The sequence below is a fragment of the Salvelinus namaycush genome, chromosome 16 (genome assembly GCF_016432855.1).
Source record: "Salvelinus namaycush isolate Seneca chromosome 16, SaNama_1.0, whole genome shotgun sequence".
NCBI lineage: Eukaryota > Metazoa > Chordata > Actinopteri > Salmoniformes > Salmonidae > Salvelinus > Salvelinus namaycush.
In genome coordinates, this window is record NC_052322.1 from 26,018,151 (window position 1) to 26,042,162 (window position 24,012).

Here is a 24,012-nt window from a genome sequence, read left to right on the forward strand (position 1 = left end):
CTACAACCCACACAAGTGGCTCAGGTAGTGCAGCTCATCCAGGATGGCACATCAATGCGAGCTGTGGCAAGAAGGTTTGCTGTGTCTGTCAGCGTCCAGAGTCCAGAGCATGGAGGCGCTACCAGGAGACAGGCCAGTACATCAGGAGACGTGGAGGAGGCCGTAGGAGGGCAACAACCCAGCAGCAGGACCGCTACCTCCGCCTTTGTGCAAGGAGGAGCAGGTGGATTACTGCCAGAGCCCTGCAAAATGACCTCCAGCAGGCCACAAATGTGCATGTGTCTGCTCAAACGGTCAGAAACAGACTCCATGAGGGTGGTATGAGGGCCCGACGTCCACAGGTGGGGGTTGTGCTTACAGTCCAACACCGTGCAGGACGTTTGGCATTTGCCAGAGAACACCAAGATTGGCAAATTCGCCACTGGCGCCCTGTGCCCTTCACAGATGAAAGCAGGTTCACACTGAGCACATGAGCACTTGTGACAGACGTGACAGAGTCTGGAGACACCGTAGAGAACGTTCTGCTGCCTGCAACATCCTCCAGCATGACCGGTTTGGCGGTGGGTCAGTCATGGTGTGGAGTGGCATTTCTTTGGGGGGCCGCACAGCCCTCCATGTGCTCGCCAGAGGTAGCCTGACTGCCATTAGGTACCGAGATGAGATCCTCAGACCCCTTGTGAGACCATATGCTGGTGCGGTTGGCCCTGGGTTCCTCCTAATGCAAGACAATGCTAGACCTCATGTGGCTGGAGTGTGTCAGCAGTTCCTGCAAGAGGAAGGCATTGATGCTATGGACTGGCCCGCCCGTTCCCCAGACCTGAATCCAATTGAGCACATCTGGGACATCATGTCTCGCTCCATCCACCAACGCAACGTTGCACCACAGACTGTCCAGGAGTTGGCGGATGCTTTAGTCCAGGTCTGGGAGGAGATCCCTCAGGAGACCATCCGCCACCTCATCAGGAGCATGCCCAGGCGTTGTAGGGAGGTCATACAGGCACGTGGAGGCCACACACACTACTGAGCCTCATTTTGACTTGTTTTAAGGACATTACATCAAAGTTGGATCAGCCTGTAGTGTGGTTTTCCACTTTAATTTTGAGTGTGACTCCAAATCCAGACCTCCATGGGTTGATAAATTTGATTTCCATTGATCATTTGTGTGTGATTTTGTTGTCAGCACATTCAACTATGTAAAGAAAAAAGTATTTAATAAGAATATTTCATTCATTCAGATCTAGGATGTGTTATTTTAGTGTTCCCTTTATTTTTTGAGCAGTGTATATAACATTCTATTAGTTGCAAGAATTTTGTATAGTAATTTAAATTGAAAAAATCGAACTTTTGAATCCGGCGTTGTTTTGCGTATCAATTCATAAACCATGTGCCATGGAATGGATACATCGAAAATCTCTTCCCAACTATTTTGCAATTTATATGGCACAGTTGTCAGTTTTTTTGTCCTCAAATGAAATTGATATATGCTTTTATTTATCACACTTTTCTTTAACCATTTATGTTCTTTAATACAGGGCCGACATACAAGTTCCTTACTTTTTTCTCCTTCTTTAAATTATATGAACAAAAAATATTCAATTTTATTTGGAACTGCAAGCCAGATAAAATTAAAAGGGCCTATTTATATAACGAATATGAATTCGGAGGGCAGAAATTATTAAATATTAAAGCATTCGACCTCTCACTAAAGGCATCAGTCATACAAAAGTTATACTTAAATCCAAACTGGTTCTCTAGTAAATTGGTACAAATGTCTCATCCTATGTTCAAGAAGGGCCTTTTTCCCTTTATTCAGATTACACCTGCTCACTTTCGGTTGTTTGAAAAGGAAATAATCTCCAAAATATCTTTATTTTTTAAACAAGCCTTAGAAAGTTGGTTGCAATTTCAGTTTAATCCACCTGAAAAGACAGAACAAATAATACAACAAATATTGTGGTTAAATTCAAATATACTAATTGATTAAAAAAACGGTATTTTTCGAAGACATTTTTAAAAAAGGTATAATTTTAGTGAATGATATCATAAATAGGACTGGTGGAGTTATGTCACACATGCAGCTAACACAGACATATGGAAATGTCTGCTCTACCCAAAATTACAACCAATTAATTGCAGCATTACCACAAAAATGGAAGAGGCAAGTAGAAGGAACAAGCAGGTCACTAGGTGTAGGCAAAACCATAAGCAAATAGGTAAACTGTGATATGACTAAAGAGTTAATCAGGGTGATTTTTTCACAAATAGACAGGTATTTTCCTTTCCATGGTAGCAAGATCTTATCTATTTTTAATAAACATTTATTGGAGTGAGATAATTTCTTTCTTTTGGGATTTGTATACCGAGTATGTCCACATTACATGGTAATGTAAAATTAGCATTTTTTTAGTGATCCAATACGTAACATAGTACGCTTATCATAATTTGGTTTTAATCCAGAGAGGATAGCAAAAGTATCTAGATCCTCTATGAGGCCGTGGAGAGACTCTAATTGTGGTTTTAAAAGAAAACATGAATCATCAGCGTACAATGACACCTTAGTTTTTAAGCCATGGATTTCTAATCCCTTAATATTATTGTTTGATCTAATTTTAACAGCTAACATTTCGATGGCAATAATAAATAGATATGCCGATAGTGGACAACCTTGTTTTACTCCTCTAGATAGTTTAAGACTTTCTGAGATGTAGCCATTATTTACTATTTTACACCTAGGGTTACTATACATAACTTTAACCCATTTTATAAGAGATTCCCCAAAATTGAAATATTCTAGGCATTTATATATAAACTCCAGTCGTACTTTATCAAAAGCCTTTTCAAAATCAGCTATGAAAACCAGGCCTAGTGTCCCCGATATTTCATAGTATTCTATTGATTCCAGTACTTGTCTTATATTATCTCCAATGTATCGTCCATGTAAAAAACCTGTCTGATTAGGATGAATAATATCTAACAATACTTTTTAAATTCTATACGCCAAGCATTTTGCTAGGATTTTTGCATCACAACACTGAAGTGTAAGAGGTCTCCAATTTTTTTAATGGACTGGATCTTTATATATTACACTTGGGTCCGATTTCAGTAATAATGAAATCAGACCTTCTTGTTGCGTGTCTGATAATCTACCATTTATATAGGAGTGGTTAAAACATGCTAATAATGGTCCTTTGAGTATATCAAAAAACAAAAAAAGTTTTTTATACTTCCACTGGTATGCCATCCAGCCCTGGAGTTTTCCCATCCTTAAAGGCCCCAATTGCTTCAAGCAGTTCCTCCTCTGTAATTTGGCCTTCACACGAGTCCTTCTGTACAGATGTTAATCTTACATTATTATTAGGGAAAAAATCCATACAATTAGTTTTAGTTAGTGGCGATGGAGGAGCCTGAAACGAAAACATATTCTTAAAGTACTTTACTTCCTCTTTCAAAATATCATTTGGTGAATCATGCGTGACTCCATCATTTGTAACAAGTTTTAATAAAAAAAAATTGGTAGCATTTCTATATTGAAGATTGAAAAATAATTTGGTGCATTTTTCCCCATATTCCATCCAGTTCGCTTTATTTTTATAATATATTACACTGGATCTTTCTTGAATAAGTTCCTGCATTTCTTTTTGTTTTTCCTCTAACTTATTCTGTGCCTCTATGGTACCGTTTTTATTGCTATCTAACTGTACTGTTAGTCCTTCAACTTCCTTTGTTAATATGGACTCTTTTGATCTAAATTGCTTTTGTTTTATAGATGAGTACTGAATTGCATGGCCTCTAAAGGCACACTTAAAAGTGTCTCATACAATACGGGGATCTGCTGTACCTATGTTATGTCTGAAAAAGTCAGTTATAAATTCTTCTGTCCTAGTTCTAAACAATTTATCATCTAGTAGGCTTTAATTAAATTTCCAATATCCTCGCCCACGTGGAAATTCTGTAAGAGTAATATATTTGCCAATTATGTGATGATCTGACCGTGTTTTGTCCCCTATCAACACTTTTTAAACTTTTGGTGCCAGAGAGAATGGCATAAGAAAGTAGTCAAGACAACTAGCTTGATTAAGCCTCCGTCATGTATATCTCACTAGGTCAGGGTATTTAAGTCTCCATATATCCACTAATTCCAATATATCCATGACATTCATGATTTCCTTAAGTGCCTGAGGGTGATAGTTTGTAGTGTGATTTCCTTTCCGGTCCATAGAGGTATTTAAGACCGTATTAAAATATCCCACCATAATAATAGAGTCTAGTGTTGCTTGTAGAGTTGATAAATTCTTATATATATTTTCAAATAAGCTTGGATCATCATTATTCGGACCGTATAGGTTAATAAGCCATATCTGTCTATTGTCCAATAACATATTTAAAATAATCCATCTACCTTGAGGATCTGTTTGGACAATTTGCACATTTGGATCAAAATTATTGTTAATTAAAACCATCACCCATTTTGAATTTCTTTGCCCATGGGAGAAATATATTTCGCCCCCCCTGTTCTTTTTCCACAAAACGTCATCTAAAATTGTTGAATGGGTTTCCTGTAAACAATAGATATTATATTCCTTCTCTTTTAGCCAGGTAAATACTGATCGTCTTTTCTTATTATCTGCTAGGCCATTACAATTGTAACTGGCTATACTTATTTCACCACTTACCATAATGAGACACAACTTTCAATTATTTTTATCAAAATATATGTTTGTAAACGTACCATTAAAAAGTAACATGATGATTGAGTGTCTATATAGAACAGAAGTCATTCTGTTCACCTGATCTAGAACTCCTCACAATCAAATGTCGACCGCATTATCTACCAAGGGAATTCTCTTCGATTATAATCACAGCCATATATATTCCCCCCCAAGCAGACACATCGATGGCCCTGAACGAACTTTATCTGACTCTTTGTAAACTGGAAACCACACACCCTGAGGCTGCATTCATCATAGCTGGGGATTTTAACAAGGCCAATCTGAAAACAAAACTCCCTAAATTCTATCAGCATATCGATTGTGCTACCAGGGCTGGTAAAACCTTGGATCATTGTTATACTAACTTCCGCGACGCATATAAGGCCCTCCCCCGACCTCCTTTTGGAAAAGCTGACCACGACTCCATTTTGTTGCTTCCAGCCTACAAACAGAAACTAAAACAACAAGCTCCCTCGCTCAGGTCTGTTCAACGCTGGTCCGACCAATCTGATTCCACGCTTCAAGACTGCTTCGATCACGCGGATTGGAATATGTTCCGCATTGCGTCCAACAACAACATTGACGAATATGCTGATTCGGTGAGCGAGTTCATTAGAAAGTGCATTGACGATGTCGTACCCACAGCAACGATTAAAACATTCCCAAACCAGAAACCGTGGATTGACGGCAGCATTCGCGTGAAACTGAAAGCGCGAACCACTGCTTTTAACCAGGGCAAGGTGACCGGAAACATGACCGAATACAAACAGTGTAGCTATTCTCTCCGCAAGGCAATCAAACTAGCTAAGTCCCAGTACAGAGACAAAATAGAGTCGCAATTCAACAGCTCAGACACAAGAGGTATGTGGCAGGGTCTACAGTCAATCACGGATTACAAAAAGAAAACCAGCCCCGTCGCGGACCAGGATGTCTTGCTCCCAGACAGGCTTAATAACTTTTTTGCTCGCTTTGAGGACAATACAGTGCCACTGACAAGGCCCGCTACCAAAACCTGCGGGCTCTCCTTCACTGCAGCCGAGGTGAGTAAAACATTTAAACGTGTTAACCCTCGCAAGGCTGCAGGCCCAGACGGCATTCCCAGCCGCGTCCTCAGAGCATGCGCAGACCAGCTGGCAGGTGTGTTTACGGACATATTCAATCAATCCTTATCCCAGTCTGCTGTTCCCACATGCTGTTCCCACAAGAGGGCAACCATTGTTCCTGTTCCCAAGAAAGCTAAGGTAACTGAGCTAAACGACTACCGCCCCGTAGCACTCACTTCCGTCATCATGAAGTGCTTTGAGAGACTAGTCAAGGACCATATCACCTCCACCCTACCGGACACCCTAGACCCACTCCAATTTGCTTACCGACCCAATAGGTCCACAGACGACGCAATCGCAACCACACTGCACACTGCCCTAACCCATCTGGACAAGAGGAATACCTATGTGAGAATGCTGTTCATCGACTACAGCTCAGCATTTAACACCATAGTACCCTCCAAACTCGTCATCAAGCTCGAGACCCTGGGTCTCGACCCCGCCCTGTGCAACTGGGTCCTGGACTTCCTGACGGGCCGCCCCCAGGTGGTGAGGGTAGGTAACAACATCTCCACCCCGCTGATCCTCAACACTGGGGCCCCACAAGGGTGCGTTCTGAGCCCTCTCCTGTACTCCCTGTTCACCCACGACTGCGTGGCCATGCACGCCTCCAACTCAATCATCAAGTTTGCGGACGACACTACAGTGGTAGGCTTGATTACCAACAACGACGAGACGGCCTACAGGGAGGAGGTGAAGGCCCTCGGAGTGTGGTGTCAGGAAAATAACCTCACACTCAACGTCAACAAAACAAAGGAGATGATTGTGGACTTCAGGAAACAGCAGAGGGAGCACCCCCCTATCCACATCGACGGGTCAGTAGTGGAGAAGGTGGAAAGTTTTAAGTTCCTCGGTGTACACATCACGGACAAACTGAATTGGTCCACCCACACAGACAGCGTTGTGAAGAAGGCGCAGCAGCGCCTCTTCAACCTCAGGAGGCTGAAGAAATTCGGCTTGTCACCAAAAGCACTCACAAACTTCTACAGATGCACAATCGAGAGCATCCTGTCGGGCTGTATCACCGCCTGGTACGGCAACTGCTCCGCCCACAACCGTAAGGCTCTCCAGAGGGTAGTGAGGTCTGCACAACGCATCACCGGGGGCAAACTACCTGCCCTCCAGGACACCTACACCACCCGATGTCACAGGAAGGCCATAAAGATCATCAAGGACAACAACCACCCAAGCCACTGCCTGTTCACCCCGCTATCATCCAGAAGGCGAGGTCAGTACAGGTGCATCAAAGCAGGGACCGAGAGACTGAAAAACAGCTTCTATCTCAAAGCCATCAGACTGTTAAACAGCCACCACTAACATTTAGCGGCCGCTGCCAACATACTGACTCAACTCCAGCCACTTTAATAATGGGAATTGATGGAAATTATGTAAAAATGTACCACTAGCCACTTTAAACAATGCCACTTAATATAATGTTTACATACCCTACATTACTCATCTCATATGTATATGTATATACTGTACTCTATATCATCTACTGCATCTTGCCATCTTTATGTAATACATGTATCACTAGCCACTTTAAACTATGCCACTTTATGTTTACATACCCTACATTACTCATCTCATATGTATATACTGTACTCTATACCATCTACTGCATCTTGCCTATGCCGCTCTGTACCATCACTCATTCATATATCTTTATGTACATATTCTTTATCCCTTTACACTTGTGTGTATAAGGTAGTAGTTGTGGAATTGTTAGGTTAGATTACTTGTTGGTTATTACTGCATTGTCGGAACTAGAAGCACAAGCATTTCGCTACACTCGCATTAACATCTGCTAACCATGTGTATGTGACAAATAAAATGTGATTTGATTTGATTTGATTTGATCTATATCGCTGTACCATGATATTTGCATTGCTACTAAGTAAACCTCCAATTGGTCCCTACTGTTCTCCAGAGTTATTCAAGGAAGGAAAGAGAGGAAGGCTCTACACTACTCTCTCACTTGAGTATCTTACCTAGTTGTTTATAGATCATCTCATTTTGCTCTTTTGTAGCTTTGGCAACTATGTGTGTGTGTTTTCTATCCCATTTTGCTCCCTTCCCTGTAGACTTTACAGACGCTCCACACCCCTTGGCTGCAATCCTTGTAATTTAGTGTGCCTTACGCGCATAACCCATGTGGAATTCCGGGTCTCCAGCAGCAATTGGAACTGCCGATCTGCGGTCAAGAACGAAGAGCTCATGTCAGCCTATGCTGCATTTCAGTCCCTTGACTTTTTGGCCCTGATGGAGACATGAATCATCCCAGAGAACACCGCTACTCCAGCTGCTCTCTCTTCACCTGACTACATTTTCTCTCATAGTCAGAGAGCATCTGGTCGTTGAGGTGGTGGCACAGGGCTACTCATTCCTCCTAAGTGGAGATTTTCTTTTTTCTCCCTCTCTCACCTGTCCTTTTCTTCATTTGAATTCCATTCTGTCACTAGTTCACTCAAGCTTAATGGTGTTGTCATTAATGGCCCACCAAGTGCCCTTAGAGTTCCTCAATATAAGCTAATTTCCTGACGATGGCTCACCGCTCTTCGTACTTGGTGACTTCAACCTCCTGACGTCTGCCTTCGATTAATTTATTTCTAACTCTTTCCCCTCCTTGCCTCTTGACCTATCCCTTCACCAGTCCCCTACCACTCACAAGGCAGGCAATACCCCCCTCCAGGTCTCTGATCACTACTTTGTTTCCCTTTCTTCCTCCCTCTCCTCCAACCCTAGCCACTCAACCCCAATCCAGATGGTAATGTGCCGTCACAATCTTCCCTCTCTCTCACTACTCTCTCCTCTTCTATCCTATCATCTCTCCCTTTTGCTAAATCCTTCTCCTTCCTGTCTCCTGATTCTGGCTCTTCAACCCTACTCTCTTCCCTTTCCGCATCCTATGACTCGCACTGTCCCCTTTCCTCCCAACCGGCTGAGCAAAAATGGAGGAAAACAAAACTTCCAGATGAACTATCATCCTTCACTTCCCTCCTCTCTACCTTCTCTTTTGCTGTATCCGCTACTAAAGCCACTTTCTATCACTCAAAATTTCAAGCTTCTGCCTCTAACCTTAGGAAACTATTTTCCACCTTCTCCTCCCTCCTTAATCCTCCCCTCTCTCTCTGCGGACAACTTTGTCAACCACTTTGAAAAGAAGGTTGATGACATCTGCTTCTCATTCACTCAGCCTATTGAGTTCACTGGTCCCACTCACACAGAACTACCCTACGCCTTGACCCCTTCTCTCTCCAAATGAAATCCTGCGACTAGTGAGGTCTGGCCACCCAACAATCTGCCAGCTCGACCACATCCCCTTCTCCCTTCTCCAGACCATCTTTGGAGACCTTCTCCCATTCCTCACTTCCTTCAGCAACTCATCGCTATGTATATAGCCTCGTTATTCTTATTGTTACTTTTTATTTTAGCCTACTTGGTAAATATTTTCTACTTCTTGAACTGCACTGTTGGTTAAGGGCTTGTGAGTAAGCATTTCACGGGAAAGTCTACACTTGTTGTATTCGGCGCATGTGGCAAATAAAGTTTGATTGGATTTTTGACAACACAACACTACATAAAGAGAGACCTAAGACAACATAGCATGTCAGCTGTCAGGATTCACCTAGCGGTCATGATTTGGGGCTGTACAAATGTTTGATGTATTAGAATAATTGATTATGCTTATGTTATATTAATAGAAGGGGAGGGGTTATAAGACCTCCTTACATTTATAGGGTCCTAGACTACAGATTAATAATATATATATTCATTATATAGTTTTAGAATTGTTCCACAGTTGTTTGCTCTTTCTTTCTCTCTCTTATAAAGAAGACCCCTCTTAAAAATGTGTGACTGAGACAGAACTCTGCAGGGGAGTGTGGGAGATAAGAGACTACTCAGACATTCCACAATAAATCAACTTTGGGGAGGGGACATTTATTGCCTAGTAAGGAACGAACCCTAACACAGCAACACATGACAACACAGCATGGTAGCACCACAACATAACAACAACATGGTATCAACACAATATGGTAGCAGCATAAAACATGGTACAAACATTATTGGGCACAAACAACAGCACAAAGGGCAAGAAGGTCTCTGAGTTGAACCCAACTGACATTTACTCCTGAGGTGCTGACCTGTTGCACCCTCTACAACCACTGTGATTATTATTATCTGACCCTGCTGGTCTTCTATGAACATCTGAACATCTTGGCCATATTCTGTTATAATCTCCAACCGGCACAGCCAGAAGAGGACTGGCCACCCCTCATAGCCTGGTTCCTTTCTTCCTAGGTTCTGGCCTTTCTAGGGAGTTTTTCCTAGCCACCATGCTTCTACACCTGCATTGCTTGCTGTTTGGGGTTTTAGGCTGAGTTTCTGTACAGCACTTTGTGACATCAGCTGATGTAAGAAGGGCTTTATAAATACATTTGATTGATTGATTGACAAAGCAGTCTGTTCACAAGCTAAAAGCATAGTTTTCCTTTTTAGAGAGGACATGTTAAGGCTACGCAGCAGTCAGCAACTAAGGCCAAAAAGAAACCAGAGGGGAAAAGGCAAAGCTATATTGCAACATCTTTGTCTAAATTCACCTCTGGAATCTTGAAACATGTTTCTCCTACTCAGGAGAGGAACCAGAAGCTTTCTGAGTTTGACCAGAAGATGGCAGAGCTCAACCAGATCGCTAGGGTCCCCTGGGACGTGGTGTAGCTGAGGCAAGGTCTGGGGATGATTTACAGCCATGATCAGGACTCTCCAGCTATTAGTCGCAACAACAACCAAAGTGAAAGCCTTGCAGATGGAGACAGAAAGGGGCGTACCTTGTCAGTTGTACAACTGAATGCATTCAACTGAAATGTGTCTTCCAAGTCTTTCAGACAGAGATGCAGCACAACCTGGTCCCAGGGGTAAACATAGCATTGTAAATGTAAATCTGGTACACTCAAATGAGTATGATATGTTACATTTCGTATGGTATGTATTCATTTCCGTATGTCCATCATCCATTTCATATGAATGTACAATTCACATGATATGTTCCAAATTGTAATTCGTACAATTTGTTACGAATTTGCAGTGTATGATATGTTACGAATTTCCATTTGTTGTGGTTAATGTTAGCTAGATGGCTAATGCCAGCTAGGCTAGTGTTTAGGGTTAGGGGTTAAGGTTAGGGATAGGGGAAGGGTTAGCTAACATGCTAAGTAGTTGCTAATTTGCAAGATGAGATTTGAACACGCAACCTTCGGGTTGCTAGATGTTCGCTTCATACGTCCGCCTATCCACCCCGACCAGCAACCCTACATTCGTTTTTGCGTTCAGTAACCTTCTGTCTTATGTAACCATATCATAGTAATTTGAGTGTCCCGGATTTACATTTCATGTGTTACGTCTAGTCTGAAACCAGGCTGTGAAGAAATACATGGCGGAGATGTAGGATGGTGTGATCATGATTCAGGAGGAGAGCCAAAGGGAGAACAATGTATTCTGTTATATCCAGTATCTGTAAATGGAAGGGGACTGTGGAATGGCCACTGTATTCTATATGGGCAGGGCTGATTTGCAGAAGAGGCAGGAGGACATGTGTGAGAGAGTGAACAGTATTCAGGAAGAGGGAGGAGGACTGATATGCAGGGGCCTATTGGCCATCTGGCAATTCTAGCAAATGCCAGATGGGCTGGAATGTTTTTTTGTTGGGTGGGCTGGGGTCACACAAACTCACATGCAAAGTCTAACACGGCAGCAGCAAAGAGACCTGCTCCGACTCTGTCATCAGTTAGACAGCCAAGATCATGGATTGTAAAAAACGGAAAGGGTGCCTATAAACATAGAAAGAGCATATTCCACATTGTCACCTCATTCAAAACGTCCTGTTTTTTGGGCGACTAAAACAATGATTTGGTCAAACAGTAAAGTGCATTATCCTCATGATGCCTGTAATAAAAGTATCAGCCCCTGTGCCTTTGCCCTCGATGGGGCCTGCTGCTGTGATGAGTGAGCCACTCCTATCTCCCCCATGCGCTCGAGAGAAATGCGTTCTGATCGTATAACATTTCTAAATGCAATTACGGGAAAAACACCACTTTCTGTAGGTATCCTTATTTCTTAACTCTCAATATTCATCTCAATAGCAACTATTTTACAACCAAGATATGTTGATATGGCTTTGTGATATGGAGCAACATGTTAAATGCGCCCTGGCTGTTGCCAGGGAATAGGCCTAAAGGTCTCATGGGTAGTAGCCTACAACTGCAACATTGAATTTACTGTTGGATGAATACATGGCTACTAGCAGTGGGCATTATATTTAGTTAGAGATCTACATAGTTAATGTGTTTTGAGTTTCCACTTCCTCAGGTGTTGAACCCCAAATTAATTAGCCTATGATATTAGTACATAAAGATTTATGTAATTCATCTCTATTGAAAAAGAAAGTTGGTATTGGTGGTTCCCGGAGTGATACGGGCTGGTGTGGATAAAATGCCAGTGCTGAATTCTTGTCCCAGTCAGCCTCTGACGATATGATCTGGGAGGAGCTGAAGACTCTAAGAGGCATGTTGGAGGAGGTAAGGCCAGACCATCACCCCTGATGTCATTTCTAACCAGCTTTGGCCTCTGGCCTCTTTCCGAACTGTCTTTTCGTCCGTCCGTCCATCTGTCTGTCCATCTGTCTCCGCACAGAGAGGCGTGGTGAAGCAGTGGTCAGCATCCTCCATCATGCCCCGTCTCACCAACTCTGCCGATCCTTCCTCACGGCAGAGCTGGTATTTTCCACTCGGGCCCGACCAGACCACCAACACCCAGCCAGAGCCAGCCAGGCATGCCTGCACCAAGCTCCCCGCATGCCCCATTGTCCCCCTTGCCACACGCATCTGCACCTCCCCCTGGACAGACCGGGTAGCTCTCCCCTGCAATGGACACCCCCAAGCCCTCAGTGCCCTCCTCCAGTACCACACACCAAGTCCCTCCCGCCGTTTTCACCAATGGCTGCTCCTGCTCTGGACCTCTTTAGCAAATGACAGGAGTGGAATGTAATAGCCGAGTTGCCGTCTCTGTTCAGCTAAGTGAGAGTGAGGAGAGAAGGAAGGAAGGGAAATGAGTAGCTAAAAGAATGTGAGAAAAAGAGGAGACCTCCTCTGAGAGTGATCGTGATGAGGAGAAGCAAGGAACTGCCAACCCACAGGAGGATACTGTTAAACAACAAAGACAACTCATAGAACAGGAGTTAAAGAACAAACAGCAGATCCTCAAGAACTTGCAGCAGGATGGCGAAAGCAGAACAGGAGGCAGAGAAGAAAAGGCAAAATAAAGAACTGGAGATAATGGAAAAGGAGGAGAAAAAGTGTTGGGAGCTACAGAGAATGAAGGATAAAGAGAGTTTTTGAAAATGGAAGAGAATGAAAGGACAGAGGGGAAAAGGAAAAATAAGCAGGAGAAGAAAGAGAGAAGGGGACAAGAGCAAGAGAAGAAAGAGGGAGAAAAAGAGACGAGCAGGAGGCAAAAAAGAGAGCTGAGGAGGAGAGAAAAACGATTGAACAACGAGGATGAGAAGGCAGAGGAGAAAATGAGGAGGCGACAATTGGCAAAGAGCATGAGGTAAAAATGGCAAAGAAGAGGGAGGAGATGAGAAAATTAGAACGGGAGTTAGAGATGCATAGAATGTCTTGCAGGGGACCACCCCTCCCAAAAAAAGAGTGGCTTTCTGGGGCAGCTTATGAAGACCATGAAATAAGACTCACCCTTTGACAACCTCTATTTCCAGCTTTTCCTTGCAAATCAGCAAAGGCAGGGCATCCATCTGTTTCATATTCATCATAATTTCTACAATCCCTTTAGAAATCAACCCTTCCTCAATTAATTCCTCTAATTAGCATCCCGATCCTCAATAAATAGTCAGTCATTCAGTCCCTGTGCTTTAACTGATGTACCACTGTGAGAGGTGACTGCAACAACCCAACACACCATCCATCAATACTAGGCACTAAGAGACAGTTCTGGAAGTTAATGCAGTTAATGTTAATGCAACAAAAAAAATGTGATGCAGTTAGTTAGGAGTGAAAATAACCAAACAAATACATTGTATTAGACCTGTAATCACTTTGGATATGCATGATCATTCTCAAAGAAAATCCGCTATGTTGTAAAACTAGTTCATTTAATATAGTGATGAACAACTCTCAATGTATTGAATATGAACAAACCAACATTGAAACCATCTAAAAATGATCTAAAACGCATCAGTACAACTTCCACAGGGAGGCAGCAGAAACCAGCTGATAACAGAGCCACCGCACGGCACAGACGTCAGTTCAACGTCTATTCTACATTTGGTTGGGTTGTCAACTAACATGAAGTCAATGTGAAATCAACATAACATGTCACCATGTCATTGGATTTAAGTTACAAGTTGGGTGAAAAAGAGACGGAATTTCCTTACGTTGATGACTTTTTGCAAATCCAATCAGTTTTCCACGTTGATTAAACGACATCGCTTAGATTTTTTGTTGTTGAAATGATGTAGAAACATTACACCTACAGTATGAATACGGTCCAAGGAATTTGGTAGAAGAATTCTTCTATTTCCTCTGCAGATCTATGCACCGTTGTGAAATGGCCAACCTGTATCACTGAATATACAATATCATCCAATGTAAGTCCTCCATGTATAAATCTTGGTAGTGATGGGTCAAAACAATCCTGGAAAATATCAGATTGATCCTTTATCGAAAAAACATCTGCAACATCTCACTGGTAGAACATCTTGTCTGTGTTTTATCAGTGCAGCAATGTAGAGAATCAGATTTTTCATTGGTTTAGAGGGGTTCCTCTCTGTTATTAAGGATTCTGTGTCCATTTGCCCTTCAATTAAAGTCTACATTGAGTTGGCACACATGTATTAAGTGTTACTAAAATATTACGAGTGGGTGCTTTGGGAAATATTCCGATTATTTTGCAAACATGGTTGCTCCTTGTGTATTGTAGAAGCTAGAAAAATGTGTTAAAATACATTCCTCCCCACTGGGCAAAAGCTGGTTGAATCAACGTTGTTTCCACGTCATTTCAACAACATCAAAAATGTATGAGACGATGTTGAATCAATGTGGAAAACTGATTGGATTTGCAAAAAGTCATCAACGTAAGGGAATTTCATGTTTTTTTCACCCAACTTTTAACATAAATCCAATGACATGGTGACATTTTCTGTTGAATTCAAGTTAGTAAATCACCAAATGTAAATCAACACGTCTGTGCCCAGTGGGTCTTGTTGATTAAAATGACATTATGCAAAATACCGTCAAGCAGAATGACCTTGATCTAGACTGAAATGCTTGGCCACTCTCTACATCTTATATCTAAAACAAACATGTTTACAGTGTGATTACAGGTTTTAGGCAATGCAAAGTAAATGTGAAAATCAAGATGTCTATATCGCTGGAGATAGCAACACAACTCAGTTAGGATGCTTACTAATAGAGCAAGATCTTTATAGTACAGCAAGCCTATCTATCTATCTATCTAGCTTATCAGTATCTATTAGACAGTGCTTTGTAAGCCAAAGGCCTTGTGTCTTGTCCAGAAAGGAAAGAATGAACTGAAGGAGGGATGCAGGTTCAGATGCATTGTTCTTCTATCTCTTCTTCTCCTTCATCCCTCCATCCTTGGCATAGTGCCTGTTGAGCTCAGCAATGTTATGATCTGTGGCCCCAAACCGATGCATCTGAAAGGCAGAAGGAAACAGACACACATAAAAATCTCATACCAGACCTTCCCAGTAGCAAGCCAAGAGTGTTAGCTAGTTGTTATGGAAACCCCAGTTGGCACAACCACAACCACACATTTTGGTGTGGTTACTTTGGGGTCAGACAGTTGTTTCCCAAAAATTATCAGAAGTTTTGGTGACATACTATAAGTGGATCATTGTTGCAATGTAGGCAAAAAATAGGCTACTGCTCCTCTTCAGATTCAAAATGCTATTCAAAACTCATCCTTATCCAAACAGAGAGATGGCTTGGGTGCATTCAAAAGTGCCAATTCTAGGATCCAATTAGAAATGCCCTAAAAAATTCCATGCCCGCTCCAATTGACCAACTCAACACAACTGAAATTAACTGACCCAACCAGCAGTGCTGAAAGGGTTCACTTCCTTATTCAAAATGGCAGCATCCTGTCCTCTCACCTGAATGAAACTGGGCCATGCAGCAGAGGCCCTCCCCGCGTGCCGTCCGGTAGACGGGTGACACACACACTCGGGTGGCGGGGGGCAGGTGTGTGAGGCGCGTGGACAGTGAGTTGGAAGGCAAGTAGAGGGAGGAGCGCGGGGCAGCGGTAGAGCCGTGGATGCCCTGTCCCTCCCAGGTGAGCCAGTAGCCTCTGAGGCCGTCCACGCTGGCTTTCCAGTCCACCTGCACAGAGTCACTGCCCACCGTGGTCAGCTGCAGGTCTGCTAGAGCCGGCCTCACTGAGAAGGGATGGAGAGAGGGAGGGAGAGAATAAGGCCTATGTGCTGCATTTATACAGTTCTATGTGAAGCATAATAGTCAATTTTGCACTTCCCCCTTTTAATACTTCAGTTTAAGCTTTGAGGCTAATACCATTCTACATCTGTGCCTAAGAATATATCCTCAATGCTCCTTACCCTCCTCAGTGCACACTTTGACAGACATGGCCCTCTCCCGGCCGGAGGAGTGCTGCGCGCTCACGGTGACCAGGTACTGGGTGTCTGGCTGGAGGTTGGTCAGCACGGTGGAGTTCTGCCCTTGGCCCACAGTAGTCATGTGGAGCTTCCCCCCCGACAGGGCCATGTACTCCACCTGGAAACTCTGGACAGACTCCGGCTGCAGAGGACCCCAGCTCACCCTCACACTGTTGGCCCCTGAGTCAGACACCGTCACCACAGCCGGGCTCAACACCTCTGAGGAGACTAAGTGATACAGTTGAAGTCGGAAGTTTACATACACGTTAGCCAAATACATTTAAACTCAGTTTTTCTCAATTCCTGACATTTAATCATAGTAAAGATTCCCTGTCTTAGGATCACCACTTCATTTTAAGAATGTGAAATGTCAGAATAATAGTAGAGATTTTATTTCTTTCATCACATTCCCAGTGGGTCAGAAGTTTACATACACTCAATTAGTATTTGGTAGCATTCCCTTTAAAATTGTTTAACTTCCGTCAAACGTTTTGGGTAGCCTTCCACAAGCTTCCCACAATAAGTTGGGTGAATTTTGGCCCATTCCTCCTGACAGAGCTGGTGTAACTGAGTCAGGTTTGTAGGCCTCCTTGCTCACACATGCTTTTTCAGTTCTGCCCATACATTTTCTATGGGATTGAGGTCAGGGCTTTGTGATGGCCACTCCAATACCTTGACTTTGTTGTCCTTAAGCCATTTTGCCACAACTTTGGAAGTGTGCTTGAAGTATGCATTGTCCATTTGGAAGACCCATTTGTGACCAAGCTTTAACTTCCTGACTGATGTCTTGAGATGTTGCTTCAATATATCCACATAATTTTGCTTCCTCTGACTCCATCTATTTTGTGAGGTGCACCAGTCCCTCCTGCAGCAAAGCACCCCTACAACATGATGCTGCCACCCCCGTGCTTCACGATTGGGATGGTGTTCTTTGGCTTGCAAGCCCCCCCCCCCTTTTCCTCCAAACATAACGACAGGCATTATGGCCAAACAGTTCTATTTTTGTTTCATCAGACCAGAGGACATTTCTCCAAAAAGTACAATCTTTGTCCCCATGTGCAGTTGCAAACCGTAGTCTGGCTTTTTTATGGCGGCTTTGGAGCAGTGGCTTCTTCCGTGCTGAGCAGCCTTTCAGGTTATGTCGATATAGGACTCGGTTTACTGTGGATATAGATACTTTTGTACCTGTTTCCTCCAGCATCTTCACAAGGTTATTTGCTGTTGTTCTGGGATTGATTTGCACTTTTCGCACCAAAGTACGTTCATCTCCAGGAGACAGAACGCATCTGCTTCCTGAGCGGTATGAAGGCTACATGGTCCCATAGTGTTTATACTAGCGTACTATTGTTTGTACAGATGAACGTGGTACCTTCAGGCGTTTGGAAATTGCTCCCAAGGATGAACCAGACTTGTGGAGGTCTACAATTATTTTTCTGATTTTCTCATGATGTCAAGCAAAGAGGCACTGAGTTTGAAGGTAGACCTTGAAATACATCCACAGGTACACCTCCAATTGACTCAAATGATGTCAATTAGCCTATCAGAAGCTTCTAAAGCCATGACATCATTTTCTGGAATTTTCCAAGCTGTTTAAAGGCACAGTCAACTTAGTGTATGTAAACTTCTGACCCACTGGAATTGTGATACAGTGAATTATAAGTTAAATAATCTGTTTGTAAACAATTGTTGAAAAAATTACTTGTGTAATGCACAAAGTAGATGTCCCAACCGACTTGAGAAAACTATAGTTTGTTGACAAGAAATTTGTGGAGTGGTTGAAAACCGAGTTTTAATGACTCCAACCTAAGTGTATGTAAACCTCCGACTTCAACTGTATGTAATAATATAATATTAAAATATATATAATATGGTGATTTACCAGGTGATTTTATTCTAAAGTGGAAGTGAAAGCTGGAATCCTTAACGGTGGAACTGCCACATCCGTTTCTGATATTACAACAACAAAGAAGATAATACAAACAACGAACAGTTTTTTTCCCGTCTGACATCATTGCAAGTGCGATAGAACAGCAGCACATGTACTAATTTTACAACGAGGCACAAGCTTCCCCAGCTCTACTTTGTCAACAAAACAAAAACAATAACAACGGCAGTGCGTTAGACAGTGGTGCTTTTTCCCCTACTGCGGATTCCATCTTCAAGAATGTTCAATATAGAGGCCCATGCTGGACACAACCCTAAAGACACCACACTCCAAGTCAACATTGTTAATTGTAACAATGTAAATGTTGTAAATGTCCAATGCAAACGTGCCACCTCCTCTTACCTGGCTTAGTGGTGAAGGTGACAGAGAGGGGGTTGAGCACCTGTAGGTTGGACTTGGGAGTCAGTGTGGCCATGTATGTGGTGTCTGGTTTCAGGCCCATCAGCCTGGCGGTGCTGGAGTCCCCTGGCCGGGTCAGTCGCTGGTACTGACTACCACTGGTACTGGGGCTGGTACCAGTCTCCCCTGCTTCTCTTTCGCTCACTCCTAGACTGGGAGCCGGTCCAAACCGGATCTCATAGTAACCGGTCAAACCGGCCAGAACCGGTCGCCACTGCAGCATGGCGCTGTCTGTGGACACGTCTCGCACCTGGAGCCGTTCAGCCCGGAGGATCTCTGTTAGAGAAGAGACAGACTGAGACCGAAGGACTGAACCACTGGTGCAATATACACCTCCAGTGGAGACTCGTTTCACTTTAATAAATCGGAGGACGTGCTCATTGTAATGGCTGGAATGGAATGAATGGAAATTTATATTGGAACGATGGCGGTACCATACCATATTATCACAGTGTGCAGATTCCTTTCTCTCAATGGTAAACATTCATACTTGGATAACCAGAACAAGATGGAAAAAAAGAGAGGGAGGAAAGGGATGAGGAGTGGAGGACACACCAGTAAGAGAGAGGAGCTCAGACAGACAGACAGACAGACAGACAAACTGTGGGTTCTCCAATGCATTCACAACTCGTGCCATAAAAACCCTCGAAATAGACAAACCAGTTCTGGAGGATACCATTGTAACAAATAGCAAACCAGTATTCAGGTTTCAGTATCAGCGGATAGGAACCTCAGGCACTCGCTAAAGGGACCCTGGATTCTCCTTCTATGTCGTAAACAAACTGTATTTACACTCTGCGTCCGCCCATCACTATGCATCATGTCTTAGAGCTACATATGTTTACTGGAAATGCCTGTGTGTCGATATGACTGTTACCCTATCTGAACAGAAAAATACCGTCTTGTCTATATATATCTGTCTGGCACCGTAGGGGGGCACGGTAGAGGGGGCTGGGTTGAATAATGTCTTTATTAATAGTCCCCCCTCTCTCATTCCAGTCTAAAACACACTGTCTCTCCTTCCCTCTATGTCCCACTGTCTCTAGGAGTGGGTATGTGATAAAGGAGTAGCACAGAGACATGGATTTGTACAGCAGCGCAGTTTATAGTAGAGCTCAAAAGAAGGTGTCAGGTCCATGTTAGTTGCAGTCAATTGTGGAATCAAATTGGACACACACAGAACCCCACACGCACTCACCAATAATGGCATCCCTCAGGTCCTCAGTGATGATACTCATATCGTCAATGTCCACAAAGTACAAGTGTGACTCCACAGGAGGGGTGACCACCTGCCGCAGCACCTGGTAGTTCCCGTGGCCCGTGGAGATCACCAGAACAGCCACGCCCTCGTCTCTCAGCTTCTCCATTGGTCCAATCACATCACCCGGCTTCACCCCATCCGTCAGCCACACTAGAACTCTGGGGAGTTCTTCCCTGGCCCCCGCACCACCACCGGGCTTCAGCACCCAGTCCTTGGCTATCCTGAGGGCCTCCTCTGTGTTGGTGTCGCCCCTCAGAGGCTTGGTGTTCCCCAGTGCCCCCTGTAGGCCAGTTTGGCTAATGTGGCTGTCAAAACCAAACTCAAGGCGGGGTTGGGTGCCCACCTGCAGAAGGCTCACCATCACCTGGTCCTCACCCAATGAGAAGGGAAGGAGGAGCTCGGACAGAAAGCCCAGCATGCGGGAGTAGTCATATGATGAGACGCTGCCCGAGGAGTCCAATAGGAAGAGGACGTCACCTTCACAGCAGTTCAACACTGAGAGGAGAGGAGAGGTTACAGGTGGTGGACACACATTCAGTAGATTTTTACAGCTATAGGAGAATATAGATACATATGTATAGGCTATGGCTACAGATTATCATGCTAATAATATGTGAAAATGAATGAGAATGATATGCTCCCAGAGTTTAAATGCAACAATATTTACACCTTCTCAGTCTGTCTCTTCCCCCCACTCCATGGTGGGTGAATTTCTTTAAGCATAGTGCTTATAATAAGTGTGTGAGATGCACAACAATTAGTGTATGTGGGAAACAGGGAAACATAGTGGTATAGTTAGTTAACCTACAAACTTCCCATAGAGAAGTGGCAAACTCATAGCCACACACATTTACGGGGATATGTACAGTACAATCCTAGAGCAAACTGAGACGGTGTGGCATCTGTGGAAAAACCCACTACCACTTCCAACTTTCTCTCTCTCCCTCTGATTCCTTCTCCCTCCCTTAACTTTTTCCAGTGGTCCCCTCCCTGTTCAGTATGAGTGCGCACGCACGTGCACACACACACACACACACACACACACACACACACACACACACACACACACACACACACACACACAGAGAAATGAGTGGAGGAGTGAGAAACAAGTAATTACAGAAATTAGACAAGATCAAAACAAAACAAAAATAGGTATGAAGTGAGATAGATCAGAGTAGGGATGGGCGGATGAAGGACGGATGAAAGATGCTGTCACAACATTTAGGAAGACTAGGCAAAATATTCCAGATTTTGCCAAATTTCCATATTTCGTAACAGTAGCACGAAGCATGGCTTCTCATTTAAGGGAGAGGGGGTTAGGGGGAGAGAGGGGAGAGGGGGGAGAACAGTAGGAGCTACTGGGTATTGGTGGTATAAGGAGGGGTTAGGTTGGAGGTGGGGATAGAGAGAGAGACAGAGAAAGAAGAGAGAGAGAAAGAAGAGAGAGAGAGAGAAGAGAGAGGGTAAGGGGGAGGTGTGTTTTTGCAGTTCCATTTGAGAGAAGAGGAAGAATGTGCAGTAGTAGCATATGTGCTCAGAGCAGAAAGAGTGAGGGAGAGAGAAAGAGAGAAAGAGAGAGACATGCTAAATTCATTGTCCAGCTATGAGTACTTTTGAAATGCACTATTTTCTTTGGGCCCTTAAAAGTGAATTTCTTCAGGCTTTAATTTGACGCTCGATCTGTGGTGGTTGTACTGACAAGACTGTAGTGTTGAAGGACGAATTGCAGTGAGTGTGAAAACACTCTGCCTTTCTCTCTTTCACTCTCTTGCTTCCTAAAGAATTCACTACATCTGTCTTCTTGTTTGGACTTTGTACTCCTCCAGCTGCCTTAGTGGCCTCCAGGTTAAAGCGCCTGTAAACTGTACTTATGTATGTGTCTCTCTGGTCATGCCTATTTATTGTAAAACAAATATTTGGTTGGTACAGTATTAGCTTTATCGCAGTATTAGATTTACAGTACACCATGAACAAGTTTGACTAATATATTAATGGTTACACACTGAATGTAAATTATGAAACCCCATAACCTTGATGAGCATGGGAGTAACTGACTATAACGCTTTAGACCTGTTTCACACATGCATGGAAGCTCACACACACACACACAGGTGTGTACTTCAGATTGACAGCCCAGATGTGATAGAAAAGGCCTCATCCGCAGCTCTTCTTGATTCTAAAACATGATGTGGTTATATCACCAGGCTGTATCACAACCGGCCGTGATTGGGAGTCCCATAGGGCGGCGCACAATTGGCCCAGCGTTATCCGGGTTAGGGTTTCGCCAGGGTAGGCTGTCATTGTAAATAAGAATTTGTTCTTAACTGACTTGTCTAGTTAAATAAAGGTTAAATAAATAAAAATGAAAAAACATCAGTATGTAGGATCAAAATACATCATCACAGGAGATTAAACCTGAATAAACTGTGCTTCTCAGCCAGTCCTTAGTATTAAAAGCATTTCTATGTTTGAGTGCGATGCATAGAAAGTAATTAGGCTATCTTAGTCAAAGCATGTCTTGTCTATAAATGGAAGAGGGTGTGAGAAGTGTAATGTTCTGTACATTGTATCCTTACACTGAGTCATAAAAACAGACCACTGACAGATTGAATTGACTCACCACCAAGTTTACTTTTCACCACTACGGTTATGAGCTCTAGCTAACACATGCATGGTTGTAACAAGCGTTCAATAATTATTATGGTGTTATAATCAATTAGATGTTTTAATTTACATCACAATAAATCATATGCATAAATACATTTAACTTAGCGTTAAACTTCTCATTAAAAGCCAGGAACAGGTATCAACATAGCATTTCTACAATTTTGACAGTAACCCATGACCAGTAGTCTATGATAAAATGATTGTGCCAATCTAATAACACCATTTGGAGATACTCTGACCTCTCCTCCCTAGTCTGTCAGTCATGTAGAACTAGGCTATAACATCCACCCACCACCAGACCACCGACCATCACCTGCAAAGCTCACCTGCTTCTGGTGCGGAGTTCTGACCACTGGACGACCACAGGAACACGCAAACCAGCATGCAAGTAAATAAAATCCGACCCTTCATTGCAAGGGTTAATTGTGATCAATTCCAGTATAAAGAATTATGACGATATCGAAAGGGCTTCCTCCAAAAAAGTGTCCATTGCCTGGACCGTCGCTCCAAGTGAAATGGTAATCAGCCTTACATTCGAGCTACTAATAGGCTATAAAAAGATTGGAACTTCACAAATCCTCACTTTCACTCAGACTTTTCCAGTTTTGTTTCTGTTTTTCTGGAACATTTTATTCTCGTAATATTTTCCCCAGAAAATTGGTTGCTCGGGTATCCTCCGTGAGTTTGTGAGGTAAAAGGCGCCTTGAGCGAACTAGGGCGTGAGTGTTCAAGTCGGTTCTTCGCCCTGACTCCAGTCCCGTGTCCAGGTCCTCCCCTTACAGTGTTCAATCGTCTTTCTTTTCAGTCTTTCAAGAGACTTCGAATAGCAAGAAGCTCAAGAGTCCTCTCGCCAAACGTCATTGCTCTGGAAAGGTGCCCATTTTCTCATAAAGGTTATCTTTACATTTTATGGCGAGTAGTCAATCATGCAAAAAGTGAAGTGTCTTGAAAATGTAAAACAACATAAAGAAGAATTGTAACTTTAAGCTTTGAAATTAACCAACGGAGATGCATAATTATCCGGGTTCTGTACACTATCCTATTATAACTACGAATTTTGGTTGTGAGCCGTTGTAATTATGGATACTTTTATTACCAGTGGGCCACTGACTTTCAGCACCAAAATCATTTTATTGAGAGTGCCTCCTCAAGATGACAGGCCTACATGTAGGCTATATTCTATTTAATGTGTATGTGCATGCTTAGTTAAATATGATACT

At 43.1% G+C, this 24,012-nt stretch overlaps 1 protein-coding gene across 1 annotated transcript; it reads right to left on the reverse strand.

The window, feature by feature from the left end:
- Window positions 1–13,962: 13,962 nt before the first annotated feature.
- On the reverse strand, window positions 13,963–23,589 carry LOC120061230 (von Willebrand factor A domain-containing protein 1-like). The gene is made up of 6 exons (XM_039010877.1): window positions 23,119–23,589; window positions 20,060–20,617; window positions 18,805–19,137; window positions 16,461–16,745; window positions 16,002–16,283; window positions 13,963–15,542 (listed from the first exon to the last, which is right to left on the reverse strand). The coding sequence occupies exons 1-6, from the start codon at window positions 23,201–23,203 to the stop codon at window positions 15,514–15,516; spliced, it is 1,572 nt and encodes a 523-aa protein (XP_038866805.1). The 5' UTR covers window positions 23,204–23,589; the 3' UTR covers window positions 13,963–15,513.
- Window positions 23,590–24,012: the final 423 nt, after the last annotated feature.

What these genes read in the sequence shown, in the direction of transcription:
- LOC120061230 (XM_039010877.1), bottom strand. Translation starts at nt 23,203, where the DNA reads ATGAAGGGTCGGATTTTATTTACTTGCATGCTGGTTTGCGTGTTCCTG. An exon ending in CCTGAGGGATGCCATTATTG is followed by an intron (nt 19,138 to 20,059) that starts GTGAGTGCGTGT and finishes CTTCTCTAACAG; the next exon opens with AGATCCTCCGGGCTGAACGG. An exon ending in CAAAGTGTGCACTGAGGAGG is followed by an intron (nt 16,284 to 16,460) that starts GTAAGGAGCATT and finishes ATCCCTTCTCAG; the next exon opens with TGAGGCCGGCTCTAGCAGAC.